The following is a 25,936-nucleotide window of genomic DNA, read 5'->3' on the forward strand; positions in this document are numbered from 1 at the left end:
CTCCGCTTTGACATATGGGTGGTTAGCCAGGAGGCATTCCAGGATTACTCGGATGTGAGCGATGTGATCATCCAAGGCAGCTGAGTAGACCAGGATGTCGTCGATATACACAACCACCTGGTGTCCGAGCATGTCCCGGAACACCTTGTTAAAACTTAATTGGGATAGGGGGCAGTATTTTCACGTCCGGATGAAAAGCGTGCCAAAAGGTAAACTGCCTGTTTCTCAGGCCCAGAAGCTAGGATATGCATATAATTGGTAGATGTAGATAGAAAACACTCTAAAGTTTCTAAAACTGTTCAAATTATGTCTTTGAGTATAACAGAACTTATTTGGCAGGCGAAACCCCGAGGACAAACCATCCAGGAAAAAGAAAATTGAGGTCACTGTGTTTTCAATTCATTTTCTATGGGAAACTATATTTATGAGGAACCTGGTTGCAGTTCCTATGGCTTACACTAGATGTCAACAGTCTTTAGAAATTGGTTGATGTTTTTCTTTTGAGAAATGAAGAAGTAGGGCTGTTCATTGTCAGTGTCAAGCCAAGTGGAGTCTTCTGTGTGGCGCCCGTGAACTGGAGCTCGCTCCAGATTGTTTTTATCAATTATTGAACACAGTATATTCCGTATTAAATTTTATCGATTATTTACGTTTTAGGATTGGATTGGATTGGATTAGGTTGGATTAGGAAAGTTGTTTGAAATGTTTGGACCAAGTTTACAGGTAAATTATTAGATACTTTGTAGTCAGGTTGGGCGAGTTGGAACCGGTGTATTTCTGAATCAAACGCGCCAAATAAATTGACATTTTGGGGATATAAAGAAGAAATGTATCGAAAAAAAGGACAATTTGTGATGTTTCTGGGACATTTTGGAGTGCCAACAGAAGAAGATCTTCAAAGGTAAGGCATGAATTTTATCGTTATTTCGGACTTTTGTGTCGCACCTGCCTGGTTGAAATATGTTTTTCATGTGTTGGTATGCGGGGCACTGTCCTCAGATAATCGCATGGTTTGCTTTCGTAAAGCCTTTTTGAAATCTGACACGGCGGCTGGATTAACAGCAAAGTTAAGCTTTATTTTGATGTATCGCACTTGTGATTTTATGAAAGTTAAATATTTCTAGTAATTTATAGTAATTTTTATTGCTGCCGGCACCAACGGGAGAGGGTAACGGTATTTAGTGGTGATGGAATTCAGACCTCTGTAATCATTGCACGGGCGTAACACTCCATCCTTCGTTGCCACGCAGGGGAGGTGGACGTGCAGCTTAAACCCTGTTGGAGTGCCTCATGGATGTACTCCTCTATAGCCTTCTGTTTCAGCCACCGACAGATGGTAGATGTGGCTACGCGGAGGCACAGAGCCTGCAAGCAGGTCGATGGCACAGTCACATGAGGAGGGAGACAGGTGGCGCGGGTCTTGGAAAAAACCCCTGCAGGTCTTGGTATACCTCCGGGATGTTGGGCTGAAGGGAAACCACAGGACTCTCAACCGACGTGGAAACACAGGGAAAGGGAAAGCAAGTGATTGTCATCCTCGACCATGAGATGGTGGGGTTATGGCGTTGCAGGTTTGGGAGGCCGAGGATGATCTTGTGTACAGGTTCACTGATGATGAGGAAGGGAAGGCTTTCTTGATGTATGGACTCCATGGTGAGGGTGAGTGGTGTTGTGATGTGTGTGATAGTCCCGGATCCCAGTGGTCGATTATCCAGCGCTTGATCCGGAAACAGGGAGGAGAGCAGGTATGAGGTGATGTTCAGGGAGGAGGCAAGGGCCTGGTCAATAAAATCCCCAGCAGCACCGGAATCCACTAGAGCTGTAGAAACAATACATGAGGGACAGTGAGTTAGTGAAATCAATAATAACAATGGTTTGGTGGAAAGTGATGATGATGGAATACTAACACCTAACCCAGGAGACGGATGATCACGGGGCCGTCCCTCTGCTCTCGTAGACTCCGGGTTGGAACGTATCGGACACTGTTGAAGCTGGTGCCCCTCTTGACCGCAATAGGGAAAGAGCCCCAGCTGTGTCGACGGCGTCGCTCAGCCGCGGGGAGACATGTTGCCCCTACCTCCATGGGTTCAGGCTCTGACTCAGAACGGTCAACGAAGGAGGGAGAAAGGCGAATGGGGGTGCCGACGCTCCCGAAGAAGGTTATCCAGATGGATGGCCATCGTGATGAGTGTGTCCAAGGAGAGAGTGTCGTCTCGGCATGCCCCCTCATAGGAACCTAGCTCCTCCTCTCCTCTCTCCCAGACGGCCGTAACCCACTCCAACGCCTGTCCGGTCAGCAGGGAAATAACCGTGGCAACCTTGGACCTCTCGGTGGTGGGGCCTCCCATCTGATGAGCGAAATAAAGGGAGCACTGGAGTAGGAAGCCACGGAATTTGCATGGAGTCCAGTCATATTTGTCGGGGACAGACAAACGGGCATCACTGACCTGGGGGGACTGCTGGATGGGCTGGGGTGCTGCCTCGCTGGGTCAAAACGTGGTAGCGACTATCCTCCGCTAGTTGGAGGTTATGCCCCTTGGGTAATATCGAGACGTTGAAGTACGCAGAGGACCTCCTCCATAGCCTTCCCCAGTTGTGCCAGCTGGTCGTGGTGTTGGCGAAGTAGGAGTCCTTGTTTGGCGACCATCTGGGAGATGTCTTGATTCCCTGCTTCTTCTATTTGTTGAGGCAGTATTCTGTAACAATGACGCTGGGAGTCAGGAAGCAGGTGCAGTTGGTGAGTTTAATAATAAAGAACATTGAGCGATACAAAACAAGAGCAGCCTCTGGACATGAACAGAACAGAACCAATACTGCTTGAAGAGTAATGCTAGGGAGTGCTAGATAAAGGGGAAGTAATCAGGGCAGTGATGAAGTCCGGGTGTGCCTAATGATGGGTTGCCAGGTGTGTGTAATGATGTGACAGTCTGTGCTTATGGACTGCCCTCTTCAATTCAAACCACAGGTTTTCAATGTGGTTTACATGTCCTGGAGTCTGGTCTAGTGGTTAACTTTCTCTCCTCCTGAACCGTATACATCCCTCTGGGGTGGGGATCCCTATTCAATCCCAGCATGGGGACTGTGTATGTCATAAATAATAAATACAAAATACAAAAGGAATTCAGATTTCTGTTCTCCTTAAAAAATATAATCCCAGAGAACAGGCATCAACAAACCTGATGGTGTTGTCAGTTTACAAATTTACTCCTGTCACTAAATGTTCCAATAGTTGAAAATCTGGTCAGTCCACAACAGCGTAGTTTAGTGGCAGATTATGTAAATGTGTATTTCTACTGTACTATATTATATCTATGTTTATACAGTTTAATATTTGTGTTGAAAATGGGTTCATAGTACAGAATAAGGGTTCTGTAACAGAACTACACACAGCTGCTAGCCTAGGGTCTGTAGGGGTCAGGGGTTATCATAATGCTGATTCACACACACACGCACACACACACACACACACACACACACACACACACACACACACACACACACACACACACACACACACACACACACACACACACACACACACACACACACACACACACACACACTCCTTACACTCTCTCGCTCTGTGATGTGTGTTCTTCTCTGGTGAAACAAACAGACAAACAGGTCAATTCCCCAAAACCTATGCACTAAAAAGGCACAGATATGATCATGAAAATGTTTTTTTTTCATTTGCGGGTGCCACGGTGGTGTCATCAATACAATGTGGACAAACATGTCATGTTGATACAGGGAAGAAGAATGTCTGTGAAATGTTTGTTCTTGGACTTTGGACCTTGGACCTTGAGAAGGAGAATGGAGGGCAGTACAGCAGAAATAAGTTCATGTTACTCTCTTTTTTCTGTGTGTGTGTGCGTGTGTGTGTGTGTGTGTGTGTGTGTGTGTGTGTGTGTGTGTGTGTGTGTGTGTGTGTGTGTGTGTGTGTGTGTGTGTGTGTGTGTGTGTGTGTGTGTGTGTGTGTGTGAGAGAGAGAGAGAGACATTGTGTGTGTGTGTGAGAGGGAGAGAGAGAGAGAGAGAGAGATTGTGTGTGTGTGTGAGAGAGAGAGAGAGATGGTGTGTGTGTGTGTGAGAGCGATAAATATTGTGCATGTGTGTGTTTGTGACAGCCACAATACAGCCACAATGCTCAATACAAACACAAAACAAACGGTGAAGTCTCTGGATTATAAAGAGGAATTTAATCATAATTTATTAAGGAACAATTATAATTCTAGAGTATTTTACACTACACTTCATGTGCATAATGTCCAGTGCTGGTTAAGTTGTTGGCTATCATCAAGGGGGGAAATCAAAAAGCAGGACCTCTGATTTAGCTGACATCATTTAATTCTGTACGCAGCAGCTAAAAAGCCCTGTATAGTTTATCAGTTTGATTTAGGAACAGTATAATAGTGAAAGACAAGCACATTCATAATCAACCATTACTTGGAATTGTACCATGTTTCTATCCACAGATCATTCATAGAGCCACTCTATCTCTGGGGTGCATCTCAATAATGTGAAAAAAGGAAAGGAGATAAGGAAAGGAAACTCCTTTAGAGTATTGAGATGTGTCCTCACAGCTGACTCATGTGTTTCAGGGTATTCCTGAACCAATCAAACAGGTCCACATGTGTGTGAGCCGACTGTATCACAGCACAGTAGTCATCCAGAAACTCATATAGCTCACCTGAGACAGGGGAGAGGAATAAATCATTCAAACTTGATTTACATGGCCACTAGGAGGATATGAAGTTTGACTAAACACAGTGAGGGGAAGGAGAACTTTCAGATCATGTTCCACCTCCTGCAGTCTAACTACCCACTGTAGTTCTGTGTGTACTAACTCACCCACTGTAGTTCTGTGTGTACTAACTCACCCACTGTAGTTCTGTGTGTACTAACTCACCCACTGTAGTTCTGTGTGTACTAACTCACCCACTGTAGTTCTGTGTGTACTAACTCACCCACTGTAGTTCTGTGTGTACTAACTCACCCACTGTAGTTCTGTGTGTACTAACTCACCCACTGTAGTTCTGTGTGTACTAACTCACCCACTGTAGTTCTGTGTGTACTAACTCACCCACTGTAGTTCTGTGTGTACTAACTCACCCACTGTAGTTCTGTGTGTGACCAGTAGGTGGTGCATGTTCTGCAGCTCTCTCTCCAAGCTGAAGTTCTTGAATATGAAGAAGGCCACACCTCTATGGGCCCTGGCTGCAGCCATCAGCTGGATCAAAGCTGGGAGGGGAAAATCAACCAATCAGATCACAGAGTCATTGTCAGTTTTAGACAGAGAGCTATGTAGACCCATATAGCAGGCCTGTGGTACTGCATATCTAATGGGTACCTTTAAGTTAAGGGTCGAGGGTTAGGGGTTAACAGTTAGTGGTACCTTTAAGTAAGGGGTTAACAGTTAGTGGTACCTTTGAGTAAGAGGTTAACAGTTAGGGGTACCTTTGAGTTAAGGGGTTAACAGTTAGGGGTACCTTTAAGTAAGGGGTTAACAGTTAGGGGTACCTTTAAGTAAGGGGTTAACAGTTAGTGGTACCTTTGAGTAAGGGGTTAACAGTTAGGGGTACCTTTAAGTTTGGGGTCTCCATTGAAGGCTCCGCAGCCCCAGTTGCCCGTGGCGATGTCAGGAAGGAAGTCTGGGTAAGTGTTGTCATCTGCCTTAAAGCCACAATACGCCTGAGGGAGGATATTACAGGAGACCACCGACATCAGATTCTACTAATCAGCTGTAATCTGGCCCCTACAGGAGAGGAGGGTTGTCTCTCACCTTGTTGAGTTCCCTGGTGACCTGTTTCATGTTGTACTGTTCTCTCTGGTGTCTGAAGTGGAGAGCATCCATGGCCACAATCTGCCTGTGTAGCCTCTGCCACTCATCCCTGCAAACACAGGCAGAGCAATCAGGGACTTTAGTGTGTGAGTGTGTGTGAGTGAGTGTGTGTGAGTGAGTGTGTGTGTGTTCACCTCTCAAAGTCGTCTCTGTGAGGCCCTACCCACTTAAAAGTGTCGCTGTAGCCACTGTACTGACTGAACTGTTGAGAACCTACAGAGAGAGAGAGATGTGTATGGTGGAAATTACAAGATTATGTTATGATGCTATTATTGTATCAAATGGTTGTTTTATGCAACAGAATAAGGGGTTGTTAGAACGCTCAACTGAGTATGTCCTACTGAGGATGGGCCTCTGGGAGATAACACTGTCAGGAGATTTACAATGTCTTTTGGGTGATGAAACCTAAAGAGACCGAATTCCAGAGCATGAGTTAATGTTTCTGTTCTATATGGTACCAGGGAGAGAGAACTGTTTTTACAGCAGATACTGTCTGCTGTGAATGATACGTATCTTTCATTCAAATCTTAACCTTGTGACCCATACTATACATCTGTTATTCGTCATGTAGGTTGAAAGGGGTGTATCTTGGCTATAAAATACCTTTGTACTTTTGTCTCGGGGCTCTCAACGAATCATCTGAGGCTGATTCGTCGACCAGCCATCATTATTGTAGAGCGCTCAATCGATTCACTTTATATGTGTGTGTTGTATTGACCTGCTCCCTTATTAATAAGTGAATAAAGATTTAGTTTAAGTATAACTCTGACTTGTGTGATAAGTTTGTCTCTCCTCATTTGATAGTAAAGAAATTAACCACCACATGTGACAGAGAGAAGATGTGATGTAGGGAGAAGGGGACAGATATAAAAGGTGGTAGGTATGGTGGTGGGCAGCTAACCTTGTCCCATTCAAACTCCTATTTTCCCTAACCCCTAACCCCTAACCCTAACCCTTACCCTAACCCTAACCCTAACCTTAACCCTAAACCTAACCCTAGCTCCTAACCCTAAACCTAACCCTAACCCTAACCTGTACTCTTACCCTTACCCTAACCTTAACTCTAAACCTAACCCAAAATCCTAACCCTGACACCGTACCCAAACTGGTCGCGCCATCGTGCGCCATCGTGCGCAAGTAGATTTTGTCCCCCCACACCAAACACGATCATGACACGCTGGTTGAAATATCAAAACAAACTGAATCAATTATATTAATTTGGGGACAGGTCGAAAAGCATTAAACATTTATGGCAATTTAGCTAGCTAGCTTGCAGTTGCTAGCTAATTTGTCCTATTTAGCTAGCTTGCTGTTTCTAGCCAATTTGTCCTGGGATATAAACGTTAATTTGTTATTTTGCCTGAAATGCACAAGGTCCTCTACTCCGACAATGAATCCACACATAAAACAGTCAACCAAATAATTTCTTGTCATCTCTCCTCCTTCCACGCTTTTTCTTCTTTGGACTTTACATGGCGATTGGCAATACTATTACCATGATGACGACCTACCTCAGTTCGTTTTTCAGTCAGCCGCGTGGGTATAACCAATGAGGAGATGGCACGTGGGTATCTGCTTCCATTAACCAATGAGGAGATGGGAGAGGCAGGACTTGCAACGTGTTCTGCGCCACAAATAGAAGTAACTTCTATTTTAGCGCCTGGCAACGCAGACGCTCGTTGGCGCGTGCAAGCATTGTGGGTGCAATGATTGAATAACATGTATGTGTACATTTATTTTGCACGCGACGCGAGCAGTGTGGTCAGCATGTAACCCTAAAACTAACCCTCGCTCCTAACCCTTAACATAATTCTAACCCTAACAATAATTCTAACCTTAACACTAAACCCTCTAGAAATAGCATTTGACCTCGTGGGGACAAACAAAATGTCCCCAGTTGGTAAAATGTTTGTTTCTTTACTATTCTTCACACACACACACACACACACACACACACACACACACACACACACACACACACACACACACACACACACACACACACACACACACACACACACACACACACACACACACACCTGTGATGAAGAGACACTCATTGTCTCCTAGTTTCTCAGTGAAGAGTCGAGATACGATGAGTTCAGGGTTCATCAGGAACAGAATCTCCTCCTGAACCAGACCTGAGCCCAACACTCCACCTCCTATCATGTTACAGGCAAAGTCCACCTGCAACACACACACACACACACTTAGTGTTACACACTCACAAATTCACACACACGCGCACACACACACACACACACACTTAGTGTTACACACTCACAAATTCACAAACACACACATACACGCACACGCACACGCACACGCACACGCACACGCACACGCACACACACACACACACACACACACACACACACACACACACACACACACACACACACACACACACACACACACACAAGTCAGTAGATGTCACAAACCTGTAACATCCCTGCTCCCTGTTCCTCTATGAAGCCTACTGAGGAGACGTGGAGTTCAGGAACAGTCTCCTTACAACTGACACACAGAGAAAGACAAGAGGGGACTTATTAAGTTTGTCTGTGTGTCTGTGTGTCTGTGTGTGTCTGTGTGTGTGTGTCTGTGTGTGTGTGTGAGTGTGTGTCTGTGTGTGTGTACCTCCCCCAGTTGGGCATGTCTCTGTCTCTGATGTAGCGCCTCTCAAAGGTCACCAGTCCACAGGGCCTGGTCGCTGTCATGGCAACAACAAGGGTCAAGTTCAGACAGGTAAATCTGGTTCCCACAGCAACTATTATCAGAGGGTATTCCTCATCGACACTCATCAGACTGTCTTAAATAGGTTCCTGTAACCTACATAATACACTCATTCTGTACCCTACAGTACACTACTTGTATTCCAGTCAATATAGTGACTATAGTAGTGTGTGGTAGTAACGTACCTGGGTCTGTGACAGTGTGGAAGTAATGAAGGAGGGCTCTCAGCTTCTCTCTCTTCCTCTCAGACCACTTTTCAAACAGACTGACAACACAGAGAGATAGAGTGGTCACATGTTATCATCTGTTGAAGTTGGAATACTTCGTGTTTGTCTCTATGTGTGTGGGTCCTCAGTGGAGTTTGTTGTGTGTGTTCTGACCTGTTAAAGTTGATGGTGGGGTAGTTATGGTACTCTGCTCTGGGGTTGGGGGAGTTGCGGTGGGGGAAGGTGCAGTAGAAGGCGTTGGCCAGCAGGCAAGCTATCTGACTCTGGGACAACGTGATGGACTGAGTCTGGCCCTTCTGGAGTAGAGGGATAGCCTACACACACACACACACACACACACACACACACACACACACACACACACACACACACACACACACACACACACACACACACACACACACACACACACACACACACACACACACACACACACACACAATTAACAGACTGAGTGGAGAACACACATTCAGTACCTCTACAATCTGTACCCTACATAGTGCACTACTTCTGTACCATACATAGTACACTGCCTCTGTGCCCTACATAGTACACTACCTTTGTACCCTACATAGTACACTACCTCTGCCCTACATAGTGTACATAATGCAGTTCGTATGAAGTTACCTTCTTGATATAGTGAGGCAAGTTGGAGGCCAGCTTTGCTATCTTAGGAAAAACAGATGTGTAGTATTTCTCTTCTTTGGGTGATTTCTAGAGGAGAGGGAAAGGAGAATATATGTAATTCTACATAACACCATTAGAGAGAGTTAATTCACAGTGAAGTGGTAACTGACCTGAACAAAGGTATGCAGGGCATCAAAGGACCATTGATCTTCATACTTTGGGTTGTATTTCTTTATGGCTTTCTAAGTAGAGAGAAACATGTAGATCATAGTTAAACAGTACTGGTCAAACATGCTAACCCCTACCTTAACTCTTACCCCAAACCCAGGTTAACATGAGGAGGCATGTTAGGAAATGTTAGGATAATGGAGGTGTGTGTGTGTCGTACCTCTACGTCACCCACTGATGCAGTGGTCTTCTTGGCCAGACTCTCCAGCTGTTTAGAGACCACCTCCCACCGACTTCGCTCAGAGCTGGTTACCTGGGAAAGTCAATCAATCAACCAACCGACCAATCAACCAACTAACCATTCAAGCAACTGACCAATCAACCAACTAACCAATCAATAATTCAGCCAACAAACCAATCAATCAATTAACCAATCAACCAAATATTCAATAAATCAATCAATCGACATAATAATGTATAAATTAAACAGTAAATGAATGAACCAATGAACACACCCATCCAGTATTGATGAGGCTTTCTGGTGAGCAGGGCATCTTAACAAAGTCACTGTGCCACACATGATGTCCAGAATGAGGTTTTAATGTCCTTTTATGGTGGAACTCATTCACCTGAATAGGGAGGTAGACAGAGACATGAATGATCTGTGAGAGACAGCAATGATTTCAACATACATTTTCTGGTGTAAAGATCCAGTTCACTCTGTCGCTTTAAAAACTATATTTTTCATTGGGCTAGACTGTTTTAACTATCTCACTCTACCTCCTCCTCCTCATTCTCTCCATAATCACAAACAAAGAAAGACAACACAGTTATTCAGAGCAGACAGAGCGATGCCAGAGAGTCTTACATCTATGAGGACGTTGTGAGTTCTGCTGAAGGGCAGCAGCTCCAGCTCCATGTGACACTGAGGGACTTTCTTCAGCTCAGAGAGAGAGCAGCACGACCTCTTCTCCTCCTCATCCCTCACTCCTTCTCTCGTTCCATCCCTCTCGCTTTCCCACCCTCTATCCCTCGATCTTTCCCTCGCCCACTCCATCTCTCTTTCCCTTCCTCCATCCCTCTCTCTTTCCCTTCCTCCATTCCTCTCTCCTTTGCTCGCTCCATCCCTGTCGCTTTCCCTTCCTCGATCCCTCTCTCTTTCCCACCCTCTATCCCTACCTCTACCCCTCTTTTTCTCCCTTTCTCCATCCCTTTCTCTCTCACTGTCTCCGTGCAGTGATTTGGCGACCAGAGTGTTGTCAATATCGACCAGGTTTCCAACAGGGAACTCGCTGCTTGGGCGGCGTTTGACCTCCTGACCCCTGTCCTTGTCCTCCATGGGGTCGTCTTGCTGCAGAGCAGCTTTCATCTGGGAGCTGTGGTTGTTATGACCTGCTATCCCTAGAGAGAGACAGAGAGACAGGAGGACACAGGATGACAATTTGATGCTGTATTTGATAGCTGTAGGACCTTCAATAAGAATAAGTTGATGTTATTATAATCAATCCATCAAACTTTAATTGTCCCCAGAGGGAAATTTGGTTTGTGAGCAGCGGTAACATGATAGAAATAGTTAATTCAATAGTTAAGAAAGGTAAGAGATTTTGTATTTAAATAAAGGGCTTCATTAACACAGGCAGCGCAATTCTGATCTTTTGCACAATTATTGGCAAACAATCTGATCTGATTGGTCAAAAGACAAATAATTGGGCAAAAGATCAGATTTGGGCCACCTGTATAACTCGTAGATTTAGTATTTCCAACCCACCTGTAGTGGAGATCTTGGTCCATTCTCCTTTAAGGAGGTCTTCTACTTTCACTCTCAGCTCAGACACTGACTTATTCACATCTCCAAAGTACTGAAGAGGACAGACAATGATGCTGGGCAAGTCTGAAGATACACTGGGACTTGAGAGAGATTGATAACTCTGGACAGAGAGAGAGAGATTTACATCACTGTAACTTCATATTCATATCATGTATAGGCCTAACAAGGCAGTATAGTCACCTGAAGGAAATGGATGTGATCCTCTGTGTGTGAGAGTTGCTCCAGCTCAACATCTCTCCTCCTCAGCTCAACTATCTCCTGTTCCAGTTGCTCCAGTAGACCTTCAGCTCGACTCACTTCAGCCTTCTCCTGGGCTCTGATCAGCTCCTTCACCTCAGAGCGCCTTTCCTCCATGGAGCGGATCAGCTCAGTAAAGATACTCTCACTGTCATCCACTGCTGCATTTGCAGAGTGCTGTCAGGACAGAGAGAGAGCAAGAGAAAGAAAGAGAGAGGGAGATAGAATGAATAGAGAGAAGAGGACAAAATAGTGAAGGCTCCATGTTATCAGTCTATCCTCTCTGTAACTTGGAGCCCAGACAGCCTGTTCCTAGGGATGACCTAAGCCTTTTGGAGGCCCTAAGAGAGATTTGCCTGGGGGTCTCCCCACCTCGCGGGTAAAACATTTTAGTGTCCCCCCTCTTGACGGTAGAGAGAAAATGTTTCCTTTTTAAAGTACATTTCCTGCAATTCTACACATTTAGCCATGGTGTGGAGATACATTTTTGCAGTTTGAAGCTAATTTCCTGAAATTCTACACATTTTGACTTATACCATGAGAGTGAAAATCAGTGGGGGCCCCTGAAGGTCAAGGCCCATGGGCAGGTACCCTTCGTGCTCAATCGGTAATTTGGCCATGATAACTACAAGTTTAGATAGCTGGCTAGACTAACTTAACAATCTAAAAATGTATTGCTGACATGGGCTAATTGAGTGACTGTCAGTGACTGACATAACAAGAGGAAAACTGCTGATACACAACCACATTTCAAAATTGCAACTTGTGTATTCTACTAACTCTCTAACTCTCAACAGGAAGTTGAGAACCTGGCTGAGCCCTCAAACTTTTTCAGCGACAGCTTATGTCTCTTATGCCTAGTGCCGGCCCTGCCTGTTCCCCACAGTGGGACTCAGAAAGTCTGATTGGAGAGGGCCTCTCCCTCACTGGCTGACTGGAGGAGGGAAGTAAAATGTGCATATCCTCTGGTCAATAATAATACTCACCTTGAGAGACTCCACAGCCTGTTGGAGCTCCTTCAGCACCTTCTCTCTCTCCTGGACTCTCTGCTGGAGCTTCTGCTGACTCATTCCCAGCTGACTCTGTGGTGAAACACTTTTCATTGAGCTACCAAGTTTTATATGTCCATTAGTTACAATAATTAAAAGGGGACCATCACGCTCTTCCAAAGGTTTGGTTGGTGTGAAAATCCCGTAGGTACCTACACACTGAAGAATGCTAAAATGCTGAAACGTCTGTCTACGTTTTACCTGATGCAGTGAAAATAAAAAAGTAAAATGAAGTAAAGCCATATGTGTGGACCCATCATACTGTTTTTCTAATGTGTCCAATAGTTCAACAGTGAAGTAACATAGAGGGTAGTGTCATGACGTTGCCCTCTTTGGGTACAGCGATCACCATCCCCCTCTCTCTGTCTCTTACACTCAGGCTGCTGCAACCTCAGGTCGTAAATTCCTGGAGGAGATTATCTCCTCATGGCCACAGTATAGAGAGAGAGTGAGTTTTCATAGAGAGAACAAAGGAATTTCTTCCATCTCACAGAACTTGAGGTCCGAACAGTATTTATGTTCTGGAGAACGTATAAAAGATCGGTGAAGAATCCAGCTATGAACTGGTCCATTTGGTACAATTTTGTGAAACTCTTGAGAGACAATACGGCCACATTAGCATAACGCTGTTTATACAATAGCCTCAGATATGAGGCTTACATCTAATTGTTGTATAAGATGAATGAGTGAGGATGATACTGTTTGTGAAATTGTGTCATGTGATTTTGGACTGTTTAATGAAGATTCCCTTTGGAGTTTAACTAAATCAGAGGACCGCCCATGAGCACAGTTATGGTCTGGCGTCCTGGGACAGGCCCTTTTCTGCTCTTCCGAATAAAACCCCCACCCCGGTTTTCTATCAACAGACCGAGCTTACCTCAATTACGAGATGGCTAAAGGTTGCAGACCAGCTTACCACGAGAGGGCCAAGGTTTGAGAAGAGACCATAAACCTAAGGTTTGAGTAGATGGCTGAATCTTTTAACCATACCACGTGGTTAAACTCTTAGACTATCGATACCGACAGAATAAGAACAAGTCTTTAATATTAATTACTAGTCTGCAGCTAGGAATTCGGTATCATTGAACGCGAAGACCGACATGAATGAATGTCACTCTGAACTATCCATTCTAACCACGACAGAGGGCGGACAGACTCTCCAACAGAAACAAACTTTTCAACAGAGATCCCGACGACACACTGAGCGTAAATATATATATTGATTGCAATTGTTCCCGAATGAGTGAGCGTTCATGTGCAAAGGATTAGCATTTCAATTGTTATAATTATCAACTTTGTAGTGTCTCATCTCAGTTGACCCCCACTTCCCTTTTTGTCAACCAAGCCGCGATACCGGTTTATCCCACTAGGGAAACTCCGTTATCATTTCCTTGTAACTATCTACTGTTTGTTTATGCATTTCTGTGAATTACTTAGTTAGTAAATAAATGATTTTAAGACAATTGATGTATGGATGACTCATAGTGAAGACTGGGTTCGTGCAGATAACCAACAATTTACGACGTTTGGAATGAGACTGACGTGAGGTAAATAATAATTCATTAATTCGAAGACTAATTGATCAGATATTAAAACATCTGAAAGTTATAAATTATAACTTTGTAATCTGAATATTTTCCTTGGTGCCCCGACTTCCTAGTTAAATAAAGGTAAGAAATATATATATATTGTTGATTGTTAAAAAGGCCAGTCCTCTAAACCAAACTGTGTTCTCACCTACATCACATGTCAATCACCACAGTCACCACAGCACACAGTTACTACACAGTCACCACAGCCCACGGTTACTACACAGTCACCACCAGGGTTGGGTATGTTACTTTCTAAAAGTAATCCATTACAGTTACTAATTACCTGTCCAAACTCAGTAACGTAATCTGATTACATTCCGTTATGTTTAGATTACTTTCCCCTTAAGAGGCTTTAGAAGAAGACACAAATGTATGTTACCAATTGAACAACATCTATTGCAGGATAAATAAATGTTACAGTTTACATAGCTGGCCATATGTGGATGTTACATTTTACTTTATGGGTTGGTTATGTAGGCTTCTTCTAACCCATCGCTTTCTACTAAATATAATAATATGATTAAATGATATATTTACATTAAAAAACAAAGTCTATCAGAATTCCCATCACTCCTTTAAATGTTATACCCCTTGATGTTCAAGAATAGGACTTGGAAATATGGAAGTATAGATTAGCCAAATTAATTTTACCTGATCATAAACCAAAAACTAAGGACTTATTAGCCAGCCCTACTCTGTTGTTTATGATTTTGTTATCATGGAGGACTGATTGGTCTCATTGATTCTAGTTGAAAAATAAATGCTGTGCTCATGGAATTGCATGCTTTGAGCATTACTGAAAAGTGCTATTTACATGTGTAACAAAACGGTCACTTCTGTTTAGGTAAGAAGCTGAGGGATGGGCCTGGAGAAATGGAACCACTCTCAGATTAATAGACAAAGTTATGGATGGAAGTACTGACCATCCATGATATCAAAATTATAGTTTTAACCATGTTGACGCTATACAATGTTTGATTACGTTTCCAAATGTTTACAAACATTGGAGAAAAACAAGCTTATATTTTGGGTTCTCATGAAGTGTGACAGTTGAACTAAACTAATGAGGCATTAATAAGTTATATTCTTCAAGAATCAATGGATATAAAGCTCTTGTCACGTCCTGACCATAGTGCTTATGTGTTTTGCTTGTTTTAGTGTTGGTCAGGACGTGAGCTGGGTGGGCATTCTATGTTGTGTGTCTAGTTTGTCTGTTTCTGTGTTCGGCCTAATATGGTTCTCAATCAGAGGCAGCTGTCAATCGTTGTCCCTGATTGAGAATCATATATAGGTGGCTTGTTTTGTGTTGGGATTTTGTGGGTGGTTGTTTCCTGTCTCTGTGTTTTCTCTGCACCAGATAGGGCTGTTTCGGTTTGCCACGTTTGTTATTTTGTAGTATTTGTAAGTGTTCACAGTATTCGTCTTGTTAATTAAACATGTTGAACACGAGCTACGCTGCGTCTTGGTCCGATCCCTCTTACACTCTCTCTTCTCGTGAAGAGAGGGAAGGCTGCCGTTACAGAACCACCCACCAATCTCGGACCAAGCAGCGTGGCTACGGGCAGCAGCAGCAGCAGCGGCCCACTACACAGGACTCCTGGACATGGGAGGAAATTTTGGAGGGAAAAGGACACTGGGCTCACATTGGAGAATATCGCCGCTCTCGTGAAGAGATGGAGGCAGCTAAAGCCCAGGAGCGGTGGTATGAGGAGGCAGCACGGAAGCGTGGCTGGAAGCCTGAGAAGAAACCCCAAAAATTTATTGGGGGGGGGGGCTAAAGGGTAGTGTGGCGAAGTCAGGTAGGAAACCTGCGCCCACTTCCCATGCTTACCGTGGAGAGCGGGAGTACGGGCAGACACCGTGTTATGCGGAAGAGCGCATGGTGTCTCCTGTACGTGTGCTTAGCCCGGTGCGGTACATTCCAGCTCCACGTATCGGCCGGGCTAGAGTGGGCATTGAGCCAGGTGCCATGAAGCCGGCTCAACGCGTCTGGTCTCCAGTGCGTCTCCTCGGGCCGGCATACATGGCACCAGCCTTACGCATGGTGTCCCCGGTTCGCCAACACAGCCCAGTGCGGGTTATTCCACCTCCCCGGACTGGTCGGGCTACGGGGAGCATTCAACCAGGTAAGGTTGGGCAGGCTCGGTGCTCAAGGGAGCCAGTACGCCTGCGCGGTTCGGTATATCCGGCGCCACCTTCCCGCCCCAGCCCAGTACCACCAGTGCCTACACCACGCACCAGGCTTCCAGTGCGTCTCCAGAGCCCTGTTCCTCCTCCACGCACTCTCCCTGTGGTGCGTGTCTCCAGCCCAGTACCTCCAGTTCCGGCACCACGCACCAAGCCTCCTGTGCGTCTCCAGAGCCCTGTACGCACTGTTCCTTCTCCCCGCACTCGCCCTGAGGTGCGTGTCTCCAGTCCGGTACCACCAGTGCCGGTACCACGCACCAGGCCTATAGTGCGCCTCGAGAGTCCAGTGTGCCCTGTTCCTGCTCCCCGCACTAGCCTTGAGGTGCGTGTCTCCAGTCCGGTACCACCAGTTCCGGCACCACGCACCAGGCCTACTGTGCGCCTCAGCAGGTCAGAGTCGGCCGTCTGCCCAGCGCCGTCTGAGCTGCCTGCCTGCCCAGCGCCGTCTGAGCTGCCTGCCTGCCCAGCGCCGTCTGAGCTGCCTGCCTGCCCAGCGCCGTCTGAGCAATCCGTTTGCCCAGCGCCATCTAAGCCATCCGTCTGCCCAGTGCCGTCAGAGCCGCCCGTCTGTCCCGAGCCGTCAGAGCCGCCCGTCTGTCCCGAGCCGTCAGAGCCGCCCGTCTGTCCCGAGCCGCCCGTCTGTCCCGAGCCGTCAGAGCCGCCCGTCTGTCCCGAGCCGTCAGAGCCGCCCGTCTGTCCCGAGCCGTCAGAGCCGCCCGTCTGTCCCGAGCCGTCAGAGCCGCCCGTCTGTCCCGAGCCGCTAGAGCCGCCCGTCTGTCCCGAGCCGCTAGAGCCGTCCGTCAGTCAGGAGCCGCTAGAGCCGTCCGTCAGTCAGGATCCGCCAGAGCCGCCAGCCAGGAGCTGCCAGAGCCGCCAGCCAGTCAGGAGCTGCCAGAGCCGCCAGCCAGTCAGGAGCTGCCAGAGCCGCCAGCCAGTCAGGAGCTGCCAGAGCCGCCAGCCAGTCAGGAGCTGCCAGAGCCGCCAGCCAGTCAGGAGCTGCCAGAGCCGCCAGCCAGTCAGGAGCTGCCAGAGCCGCCCTCCAGTCATGAGCTGCCCTCCAGTCATGAGCTGCACTCCAGTCATGAGCTGCCCTCCAGTCATGAGCTGCCCTCCAGTCATGAGCTGCCCCTCAGCCCGGAGCTGCCCCTCAGCCCGGAGCTGCCCCTCAGCCCGGAGCTACCTCTCTGTCCTGAGCTACCTCTCTGTCCTGAGCTACCTCTCTGTCCTGAGCTGTCTCCTCAATTTAGTGGGGACCTTGGTGAGGATTCCCAGGCCAAGGTCGGGGGCGAGGGTTGCCACTCAAAGGACGCTAAGGAGGGGGACAAAGACAATGGTGGAGTGGTGGCCTCGTCCTGCGCCGGAACCGCCACCGCGGACAGATGCCCACCCAGACCCTCCCCTTGAGTTTTAGGGGTGCGTTCGGAGTCCGCACCTCAGGAGGGGGGTACTGTCACGTCCTGACCATTGTGCTTATGTGTTTTGCTTGTTTTAGTGTTGGTCAGGACGTGAGCTGGGTGGGCATTCTATGTTGTGTGTCTAGTTTGTCTGTTTCTGTGTTCGGCCTAATATGGTTCTCAATCAGAGGCAGCTGTCAATCGTTGTCCCTGATTGAGAATCATATATAGGTGGCTTGTTTTGTGTTGGGATTTTGTGGGTGGTTGTTTCCTGTCTCTGTGTTTTCTCTGCACCAGATAGGGCTGTTTCGGTTTGCCACGTTTGTTATTTTGTAGTATTTGTAAGTGTTCACAGTATTCGTCTTGTTAATTAAACATGTTGAACACGAGCTACGCTGCGTCTTGGTCTGATCCCTGTTACACTCTCTCTTCTCGTGAAGAGAGGGAAGGCTGCCGTTACAGCTCTGGAAAAAATTAAGAGACCACTGCAAAATTATCAGTTTCTCTGGTTTTACTATTTATAGGTACTGTATGTGTTTGGGTAAAAAAAATGTATTTTATTTTATTCTATAAACTACTGACAACATTTCTCCCAAATTCCAAATAAAACTACTGTCATTTCGAGCATTTATTTGCAGAATATCACAACTGGTCAAAATAACAAAAAAGATGCAGTGTTGTCAGACCTCGAATAATGCAAAGAAAATAAGTTCATATTCATTTTTAAACAACACAATACTAATGTTTTAACTTAGGAAGAGTTCAGAAATCAATATTTGGTGGAATAACCCTGATTTTCAGTCACAGCTTTCATGTGTCTTGGCTTGCTCTCCGCCAGTCTTTCACATTAATGTTGGGTGACTTGATGCCACTCCTGGCGCAAAAATTCAAGCAGCTCGGCTTTGTTTGATGGCTTGTGACCATCCATCTTCCTCTTGATCACATTCCAGAGGTTTTCAATGGGGTTCAGGTCTGGAGATTGGGCTGGTCATGACAGTGTCTTGATCTGGTGGTCCTCCATCCACACCTTGATTGACATGGCTGTGTGGCATGAAGCATTGTCCTACTGGAACAACCAATCCTCAGAGTTGGGGAACGTTTCTTTCTTGCAGGACAACCTTGTACATGGCTTGAATCATGCGTCCTTCACAAAGACAAATCTTCCCGATTCCAGCCTTGCTGAAGCAACCCCAGATCATCACCGATCCTCCACCAAATTTCACAGTGGGTGTGAGACCTGGAGAGGCCTACAAGTCACAGTGTCTCGCACCCACTGTGAAATTTGGTGGAGGATCGGTGATGATCTGGGGGTGCTTCAGCAAGGCTGGAATCGGGCAGATTTGGTTGTCCTGGAATGCTGTGAATGCTGTGGTAGCCATGCTGGTTAAGTGTGCCTTGAATTCTAAATAAATCACTGACAGTGTCACTAGCAAAGCACCCCCATACCATCACACCTCCTCCTCCATGCTTCACGATGGGAACCACACATGCAGAGGTCATCCGTTCACCTACTCTGCGTCTCACAAAGACACAGGGGTTGGAAACAAAAATCTCAAATTCGGACTCATCAGACCAAAGGACAGATTTCCACCATTCTAATGTCCATTGCTTGTGTTTCTTGGCCCAAGCAAGTCTCTTCTTATTATTGGTGTCCTTTAGTAGTGGTTTCTTTGCAGCAATTCGACCATGAAGGCCCGATTCATGCAGTCTCTTCTGAACAGTTGATGTTGAGATGTGTCTGTTACTTGAACTCTGTGAAGCATTTGGGCTGGAATTTGAGGTGCAGTTAACTCTAATGAACTTATCCTCTGCATCAGAGGTAACTCTGGGTCTTCCTGTGGCGGTCCTCATGAGAGCCAGTTTCATCATAGCGCTTGATAGTTTTTGCAACTGCACTTGAAGAAACGTTCAAAGTTCTTGAAATGTTCCGCATTGACTGATCTTCATGTCTTAAAGTAATGATGGATTGTCGTTTTTCTTTGCTTATTTGAGCTGTTCTTGCCATAATATGGACTTGGGCTTTTACCAAATATGGCTATCTTCTGTATACCACCCTGACCATGTCACCACAAAACTGATTGGCTCAAACACATTAAGAAGGAAAGAAATTCCACAAATCAGATTTTACCAAGGCACACCTGTTAATTGAGATGCATTCCAGGTGACTACCTCATGAAGCTGGTTGAGAGAATGCCAAAAGTGTGCAAAGTCCAAATATGGATGTAGCAACTACGATTGCCTCTTTAAGTCTAGCAAAAGTGTGTCCATTTGGCCTATGGATTTTGTTTTTTATCAGCATGAATTAGATTGAACAATAAAAGCCCCACTTTTATTCCATAGGCTGTGATATGCAGCTGTTGCAAGAGTACATTTTTCACTGGTTGTCCACTGGTTTCAAAAACAATGATTGATAGGCAGCTTAAACTTCTTGAATTCAATCATGATTGGGTTCAAATAGACATTTAGATTTGTGAACAGCCATCCACAACAACCACAATCCGTAAGGCATTAATACAGTTGAAGTCGGAAGTTTACATACACTTAGGTTGGAGTCATTAAAACTTGTTTTTCAACCACTCCACAAATTTCTTGTTAACAAACTATAGTTTTTGCAAGTCAGTTAGGACATCTACTTTGTGCATGACAAAATACATTTTTCCAACAATTGTTTACAGATTGTTTCACTTATAATTCACTGTATAACAATTCCAGTGGGTCAGAAGTTTACATACACTAAGTTGACTGTGCCTTTAAACAGCTTGGAAAATTCCAGAAAATGATGTCATGACTTTAGAAGCTTCTGATAGGCTAATTGACATCATTTGATTCAATTGGAGGTGTACCTGTGGATGTACTTCAAGGCCTACATTCAAACTCAGTGCCTCTTTGCTTGACATCATGGGAAAATCAAAAGAAATCAGCCAAGACCTCAGAAAAAAAAAATGTAGACCTCCACAAGTCTGGTTCATCATTGGGAGCAATTTCCAAACGCCTGAAGGTAACACGTTCATCTGTACAAACAATAGTACGCAAGTAATAACACCACCGCTCAGGAATGAGACGTATTCTGTCTCCTAGAGATGAATGTACTTTGGTGCGAAAAGTGCAAATCAATCCCAGAACAACAGCAAAGGACCTTGTGAAGATGCTGGAGGAAACTGATACAAAAGTATCTATATCCACAGTTAAATATAGAGAAATAGAGTCCTATATCGACATAACCTGAAAGGCTGCTCAGCAAGGAAGTAGCTACTGCTCCAAAACTGCCATAAAAATCCAGACTACCGTTTGCAACTGCATATGGGGACAAAGATCGTACTTTTTGGATAAATGTCCTCTGGTCTGATGAAAGAAAAATAGAACTGTTTGGCCATAATGACCAGCGTTATGTTTGGAGGGAAATGGGGAGAAGAACACCATCCCAACCGTGAAGCACGGTGTCATGTTCTGACCATAGTTCTTTTGTGTTTTCTTTGTTTTAGTGTTGGTCAGGACGTGAGCTGAGTGGGCATTCTATGTTGTGTGTCTAGTTTTCCCGTTTCTATGTTTGGCCTGATATGGTTCTCAATCAGAGGCAGGTGTTAGTCATTGTCTCTGATTGGGAACCATATTTAGGTAGCCTGTTTTGTGTTGGGTTTTGTGGGTGGTTGTCTTCTGTCTTCGTGTGTCTGCACCGGACAGAACTGTTTCGGTTTTTTTCACATTTGTTGTTTTGTATTTTTGTAGTGTTCACGTTTATTGTCTTGATTAAACATGATGAACACTAACCACGCTGTGCTTTGTTCATCTCCTTAGTCCACAGAAGAAAGCCGTTACACACGGGGGTGGCAGAATCATGTTCTGGGGTGCTTTGCTGCAGGAGAGACTGGTGCACTGCACCAAATAGATGGCATCATGAGGCAGGAAAATTATGTGGATATATTGAAGCAACATCTCAAGACATCAGTCAGGAAGTTAAAGCTTGGTTGCAAATGGGTCTTCCAAATGGACAATGACCCCAAGCATACTTCAAAAGTTGTGGCAAAATGGCTTAAGGACAACAAAGTCAAGGTATTGGAGCGGCCATCACAAAGCCCTGGCCTCAATCCCATAGAAAACTTGTGGGCAGAACTGAAAATGCGTGTGCGAGCAAGGATGCCTACAAACCTGACTCAGTTACACCAGCTCCGTCAGGAGGAATGGGCCAAAATTCACCCAAATTTTTGTGGGAAGCTTTTTACCCGAAACGTTTGACCCAAGCTAAACAATTTAAAGGCAATGCTACCAAATAATAATTAAGTGTATGTAAACTTCTGACCCACTGGGAATGTGATGAAAGAAATAAAAACTGAAATAAATCATTCTCTCTACTATTATTCTGACATTTCACAGTCTTAAAATAAAGTGGTGATCCTAACTGACCTAAAACAGGTAATTTCTACTAGGATTAAATGTCAGGAATTGTGAAAAACTGAGTTTAAATGTATTTGGCTCAGGTGTATGTAAACTTCCGACTTCAACTGTAGCTAAATGAGAGAGCAGCAGTGTGATTCACATCAATGCGCAATGTAGATATCAATAAAATGTGATATCCGTATCTCAGTAGACTACACCACTGCTGTCATCCTCACCTCCAAGCGTTTATTCAAGTTGAATCATCTTTGGATGCCGACAGCAGTCACACCATTGGAAGACATAGCTTGGACTGTAGTCTACAAAAGCCTGTTCCTGCTCTTTTTACGCAATCCATCAAACCCATTTGGTGTGTCATCATAGTGGTCTCTGACTTGTGGTCAGACTCACTCAGGTGGAACAAACTGAAACTTGCCCCTTTTTTCAATGCTTATTTGAATGCCATTAAGAAAACAGAGAATTGTCAAAGTTTTTTTTTCCACAAACATGCTTTCTGAATTTAAAATGAATCCTCTAAGTAATCATCTAGTTTTTCAAAAGTATCTGTAATCTGATAACAATATTTTTGCTGGTAACGGATTACAGTTACTGCTTTTTTGTAATCCCTTACATGTAATCCGTTACTCCCCAACCCTGGTCACCACAGCACACAGTTACTACACAGTCACCACAGCACATAGTTACTACACATTCACCACAGCACACAGTTAGTACACATTCACCACAACACACAGTTACTACACAGTTACCATAGCACACAGTTATTACATAGTCACCACAGCACACAGTTACTACACAGTTACCACAGCACACAGTTACTACACATTCACCACAGCACACAGTTACTACACAGTCACCACAGCACACAGTTACTACACATTCACCACAGCACACAGTTACTACACAGTCACCACAGCACACAGTTACTACACAGTCACCACAGCACACACTTACTACACATTTACCACAGCACACAGTTACTACACAGTCACCACAGCACATAGTTACTACACATTTACCACAGCACACAGTTACTACACAGTCACCACAGCACACAGTTACTACACAGTCACCACAGCACACCGTTACTACTCAGTCACCACAGCACACAGTTACTACACAGTCACCACAGCACACAGTTACTACACAGTCACCACAGCACACCGTTACTACACAGTCACCACAGCACACCGTTACTACACATTTACCACAGCACACAGTTACTACACAGTCACCACAGCACACAGTTACTACACAGTCACCACAGCACACAGTTACTACTCAGTCACCACAGCACACAGCTACTACACATTCACCACAGCACACAGTTACTACACAGTCATCACAGCACACAGTTACTACACAGTCACCACAGCACACAGTTACTACACAGTCACCACAGCACACAGTTACTACTCAGTCACCACAGCACACAGTTACTACACAGTCACCACAGCACACAGTTACTACACAGTCACCACAGCACACAGTTACTACACAGTCATCACAGCACACAGTTACTACACAGTCACCACAGCACACAGTTACTACACAGTCACCACAGCACACAGTTACTACACAGTCACCACAGCACACCGTTACTACACAGTCACCACAGCACACAGTTACTACACAGTCACCACATCACACAGTTACTACACAGTCACCACATCACACAGTTCCTACACAGTCACCACAGCACACAGTTACTACACAGTCACCTCAGCACACAGTTACTACACAGTCACCACAGAAGACAGTTACTACACAGTCACCACAGCACACAGTTACTACACAGTCACCACAGCACACAATTGATTGAATGATTATGGTTTTTACAAAACACAACATGTATTAGAGAGACTGAACTTTGGACTGATAAAAGAGCATTCAGAATGATAATGGGGTTTCAAATGCTCATAACTCAGGTTTCACGTTCATATTTCATCTGCTTTGATCAAGTTTATTTGCACTATGTTACTTTTTCTCTCTCTTATTAAAACAGTCTTCCTACTGTGTCTTAAATTCTATGTTTAGAATTGTTCTGGTCTAACCTGTATCTCAGTCCTCTCTGCTGCAGCTGACACTGTATCATGGCCTTTATGTTCATCCATCATACATTGATACGAGATCCACTGTTGATCGGTACGACAGTAAACCTCCAGCAGTTGGTCATGATGAGAACAGATCTTCTCCTGTAGTTGTGCGGTGGCTTTGACCAGCTTGTGTTTCTTTAGTACAGGAAGATCATAGTGAGGCTGGAGGTGAGTCTCACAGTAAGACACCAGACACACCAGACAGGACATGAGGGCTTTCTGCTTTCTGGTCCCAGTGCAGAAATCACATGCCACATCTCCAGGTCCAGCATTGCACAGAGCAGGGGGAGCAGCCTGGAGTCCTGTCTTCTTCAGTGTCTCCACCACCTCAGCCAGCATGTTATTTTTCCCCAGAGTAGGCCTTGGAGTGAAGGTCTGATTGCACTGAGGACAGCTGTAGATGCCCTGATCATCCTGATCCCAGTAGCCCTCAATACAGCTTCTACAGTAACTGTGTCCACAGGGAATAGCCACCGGCTCCTTCAGTAGTTCCAGACAGACAGAACAACAGAACTGGTCCTGGTCCAGCAGAACTCCCTGCTGAGCCATTTAGACTGTTGTTGTTCACTCTCACACAGACAGATGACAGAGAGACTCAGATCAGTTTCGTTTTCTCAGAAGAGAATTTGTGGGAGGGGGAGGGACCTCCTGGTTATGCTAGAGGGTGGAGTTAAAGAAACAGAGGGAGGAAGGGAGAGAGAGAAATGAGAGAGTTCCTACACAGTCACCACAGCACATACTGACTACACATTCACCACAGCACATAGTGACTACACATTCACCACAGCACACAGTTACTACACAGTCACCACAGCACACAGTTACTACAGCACACAGTTACTACACAGTCACCACAGCACACAGTTACTACACAGTCACCACAGCAGACAGTTACTACACAGTCACCACAGCACACAGTTACTACACAGTCACCACATTACACAGTTCATACACAGTCACCACATCACACAGTTACTACACAGTCACCACAGCACACAGTTACTACACAGTCACCACAGCACACAGTTACTACACAGTCACCACAGCACACAGTTACTACACAGTCACCACAGCACACAGTTACTACACAGTCACCACAGCACACAGTTACTACACAGTCACCACAGCACACAGTTACTACACAGTCACCACAGCACATAGTTACTACTCAGTCACCACATCACACAGTTTCTACACAGTCACCACAGCACACAATTGATTGAATGATTATGGTTTTTACAAAACACAACATGTATTAGAGAGACTGAACTTTGGACTGATAAAAGAGCATTCAGAATGATAATGGGGTTTCAAATGCTCATAACCCCCTTCAGTAGTCCCTTCAGGCCCCTTCAGTAGTTCCAGACAGACAGAACAACAGAACTCGAGCAAGTTTTGGTATGCAGGAAAATAATCCTGCAACATCTGGAAATTGAAATTTAATGTGGATTATAATTAATGGACATTTTTGTAGGGGTTGATACATTTTTGGTTAAGGCAAATCAAGTCTTGGCAGCAAAAGAGTTATCAAATTAAAATCCTACATCTGTACTACTACAAGCTGA

The 25,936-nt window shown here is 45.2% G+C and overlaps 2 protein-coding genes across 2 annotated transcripts; both read right to left on the reverse strand.

The window, feature by feature from the left end:
- Window positions 1-4,248: 4,248 nt before the first annotated feature.
- On the reverse strand, window positions 4,249-10,596 carry LOC120026493 (poly(ADP-ribose) glycohydrolase-like). The gene is made up of 15 exons (XM_038971374.1): window positions 10,465-10,596; window positions 10,112-10,225; window positions 9,817-9,909; window positions 9,599-9,670; window positions 9,429-9,515; window positions 8,955-9,115; window positions 8,760-8,839; window positions 8,479-8,551; window positions 8,283-8,358; window positions 7,881-8,028; window positions 5,976-6,054; window positions 5,782-5,890; window positions 5,582-5,690; window positions 5,112-5,240; window positions 4,249-4,689 (listed from the first exon to the last, which is right to left on the reverse strand). The coding sequence occupies exons 1-15, from the start codon at window positions 10,513-10,515 to the stop codon at window positions 4,577-4,579; spliced, it is 1,494 nt and encodes a 497-aa protein (XP_038827302.1). The 5' UTR covers window positions 10,516-10,596; the 3' UTR covers window positions 4,249-4,576.
- Window positions 10,581-24,945, reverse strand: LOC120026181 (E3 ubiquitin/ISG15 ligase TRIM25-like). Its single transcript, XM_038971006.1, has 6 exons — window positions 24,330-24,945; window positions 12,648-12,743; window positions 11,605-11,838; window positions 11,365-11,524; window positions 10,797-10,997; window positions 10,581-10,621 (listed from the first exon to the last, which is right to left on the reverse strand). Exons 1-6 carry the CDS (start codon window positions 24,918-24,920, stop codon window positions 10,581-10,583), a joined length of 1,323 nt encoding a protein of 440 aa, XP_038826934.1. The 5' UTR covers window positions 24,921-24,945.
- Between the last annotated feature and the right edge of the window lie 991 nt (window positions 24,946-25,936).

Source organism: Salvelinus namaycush, chromosome 31 (assembly GCF_016432855.1).
Source record: "Salvelinus namaycush isolate Seneca chromosome 31, SaNama_1.0, whole genome shotgun sequence".
NCBI lineage: Eukaryota > Metazoa > Chordata > Actinopteri > Salmoniformes > Salmonidae > Salvelinus > Salvelinus namaycush.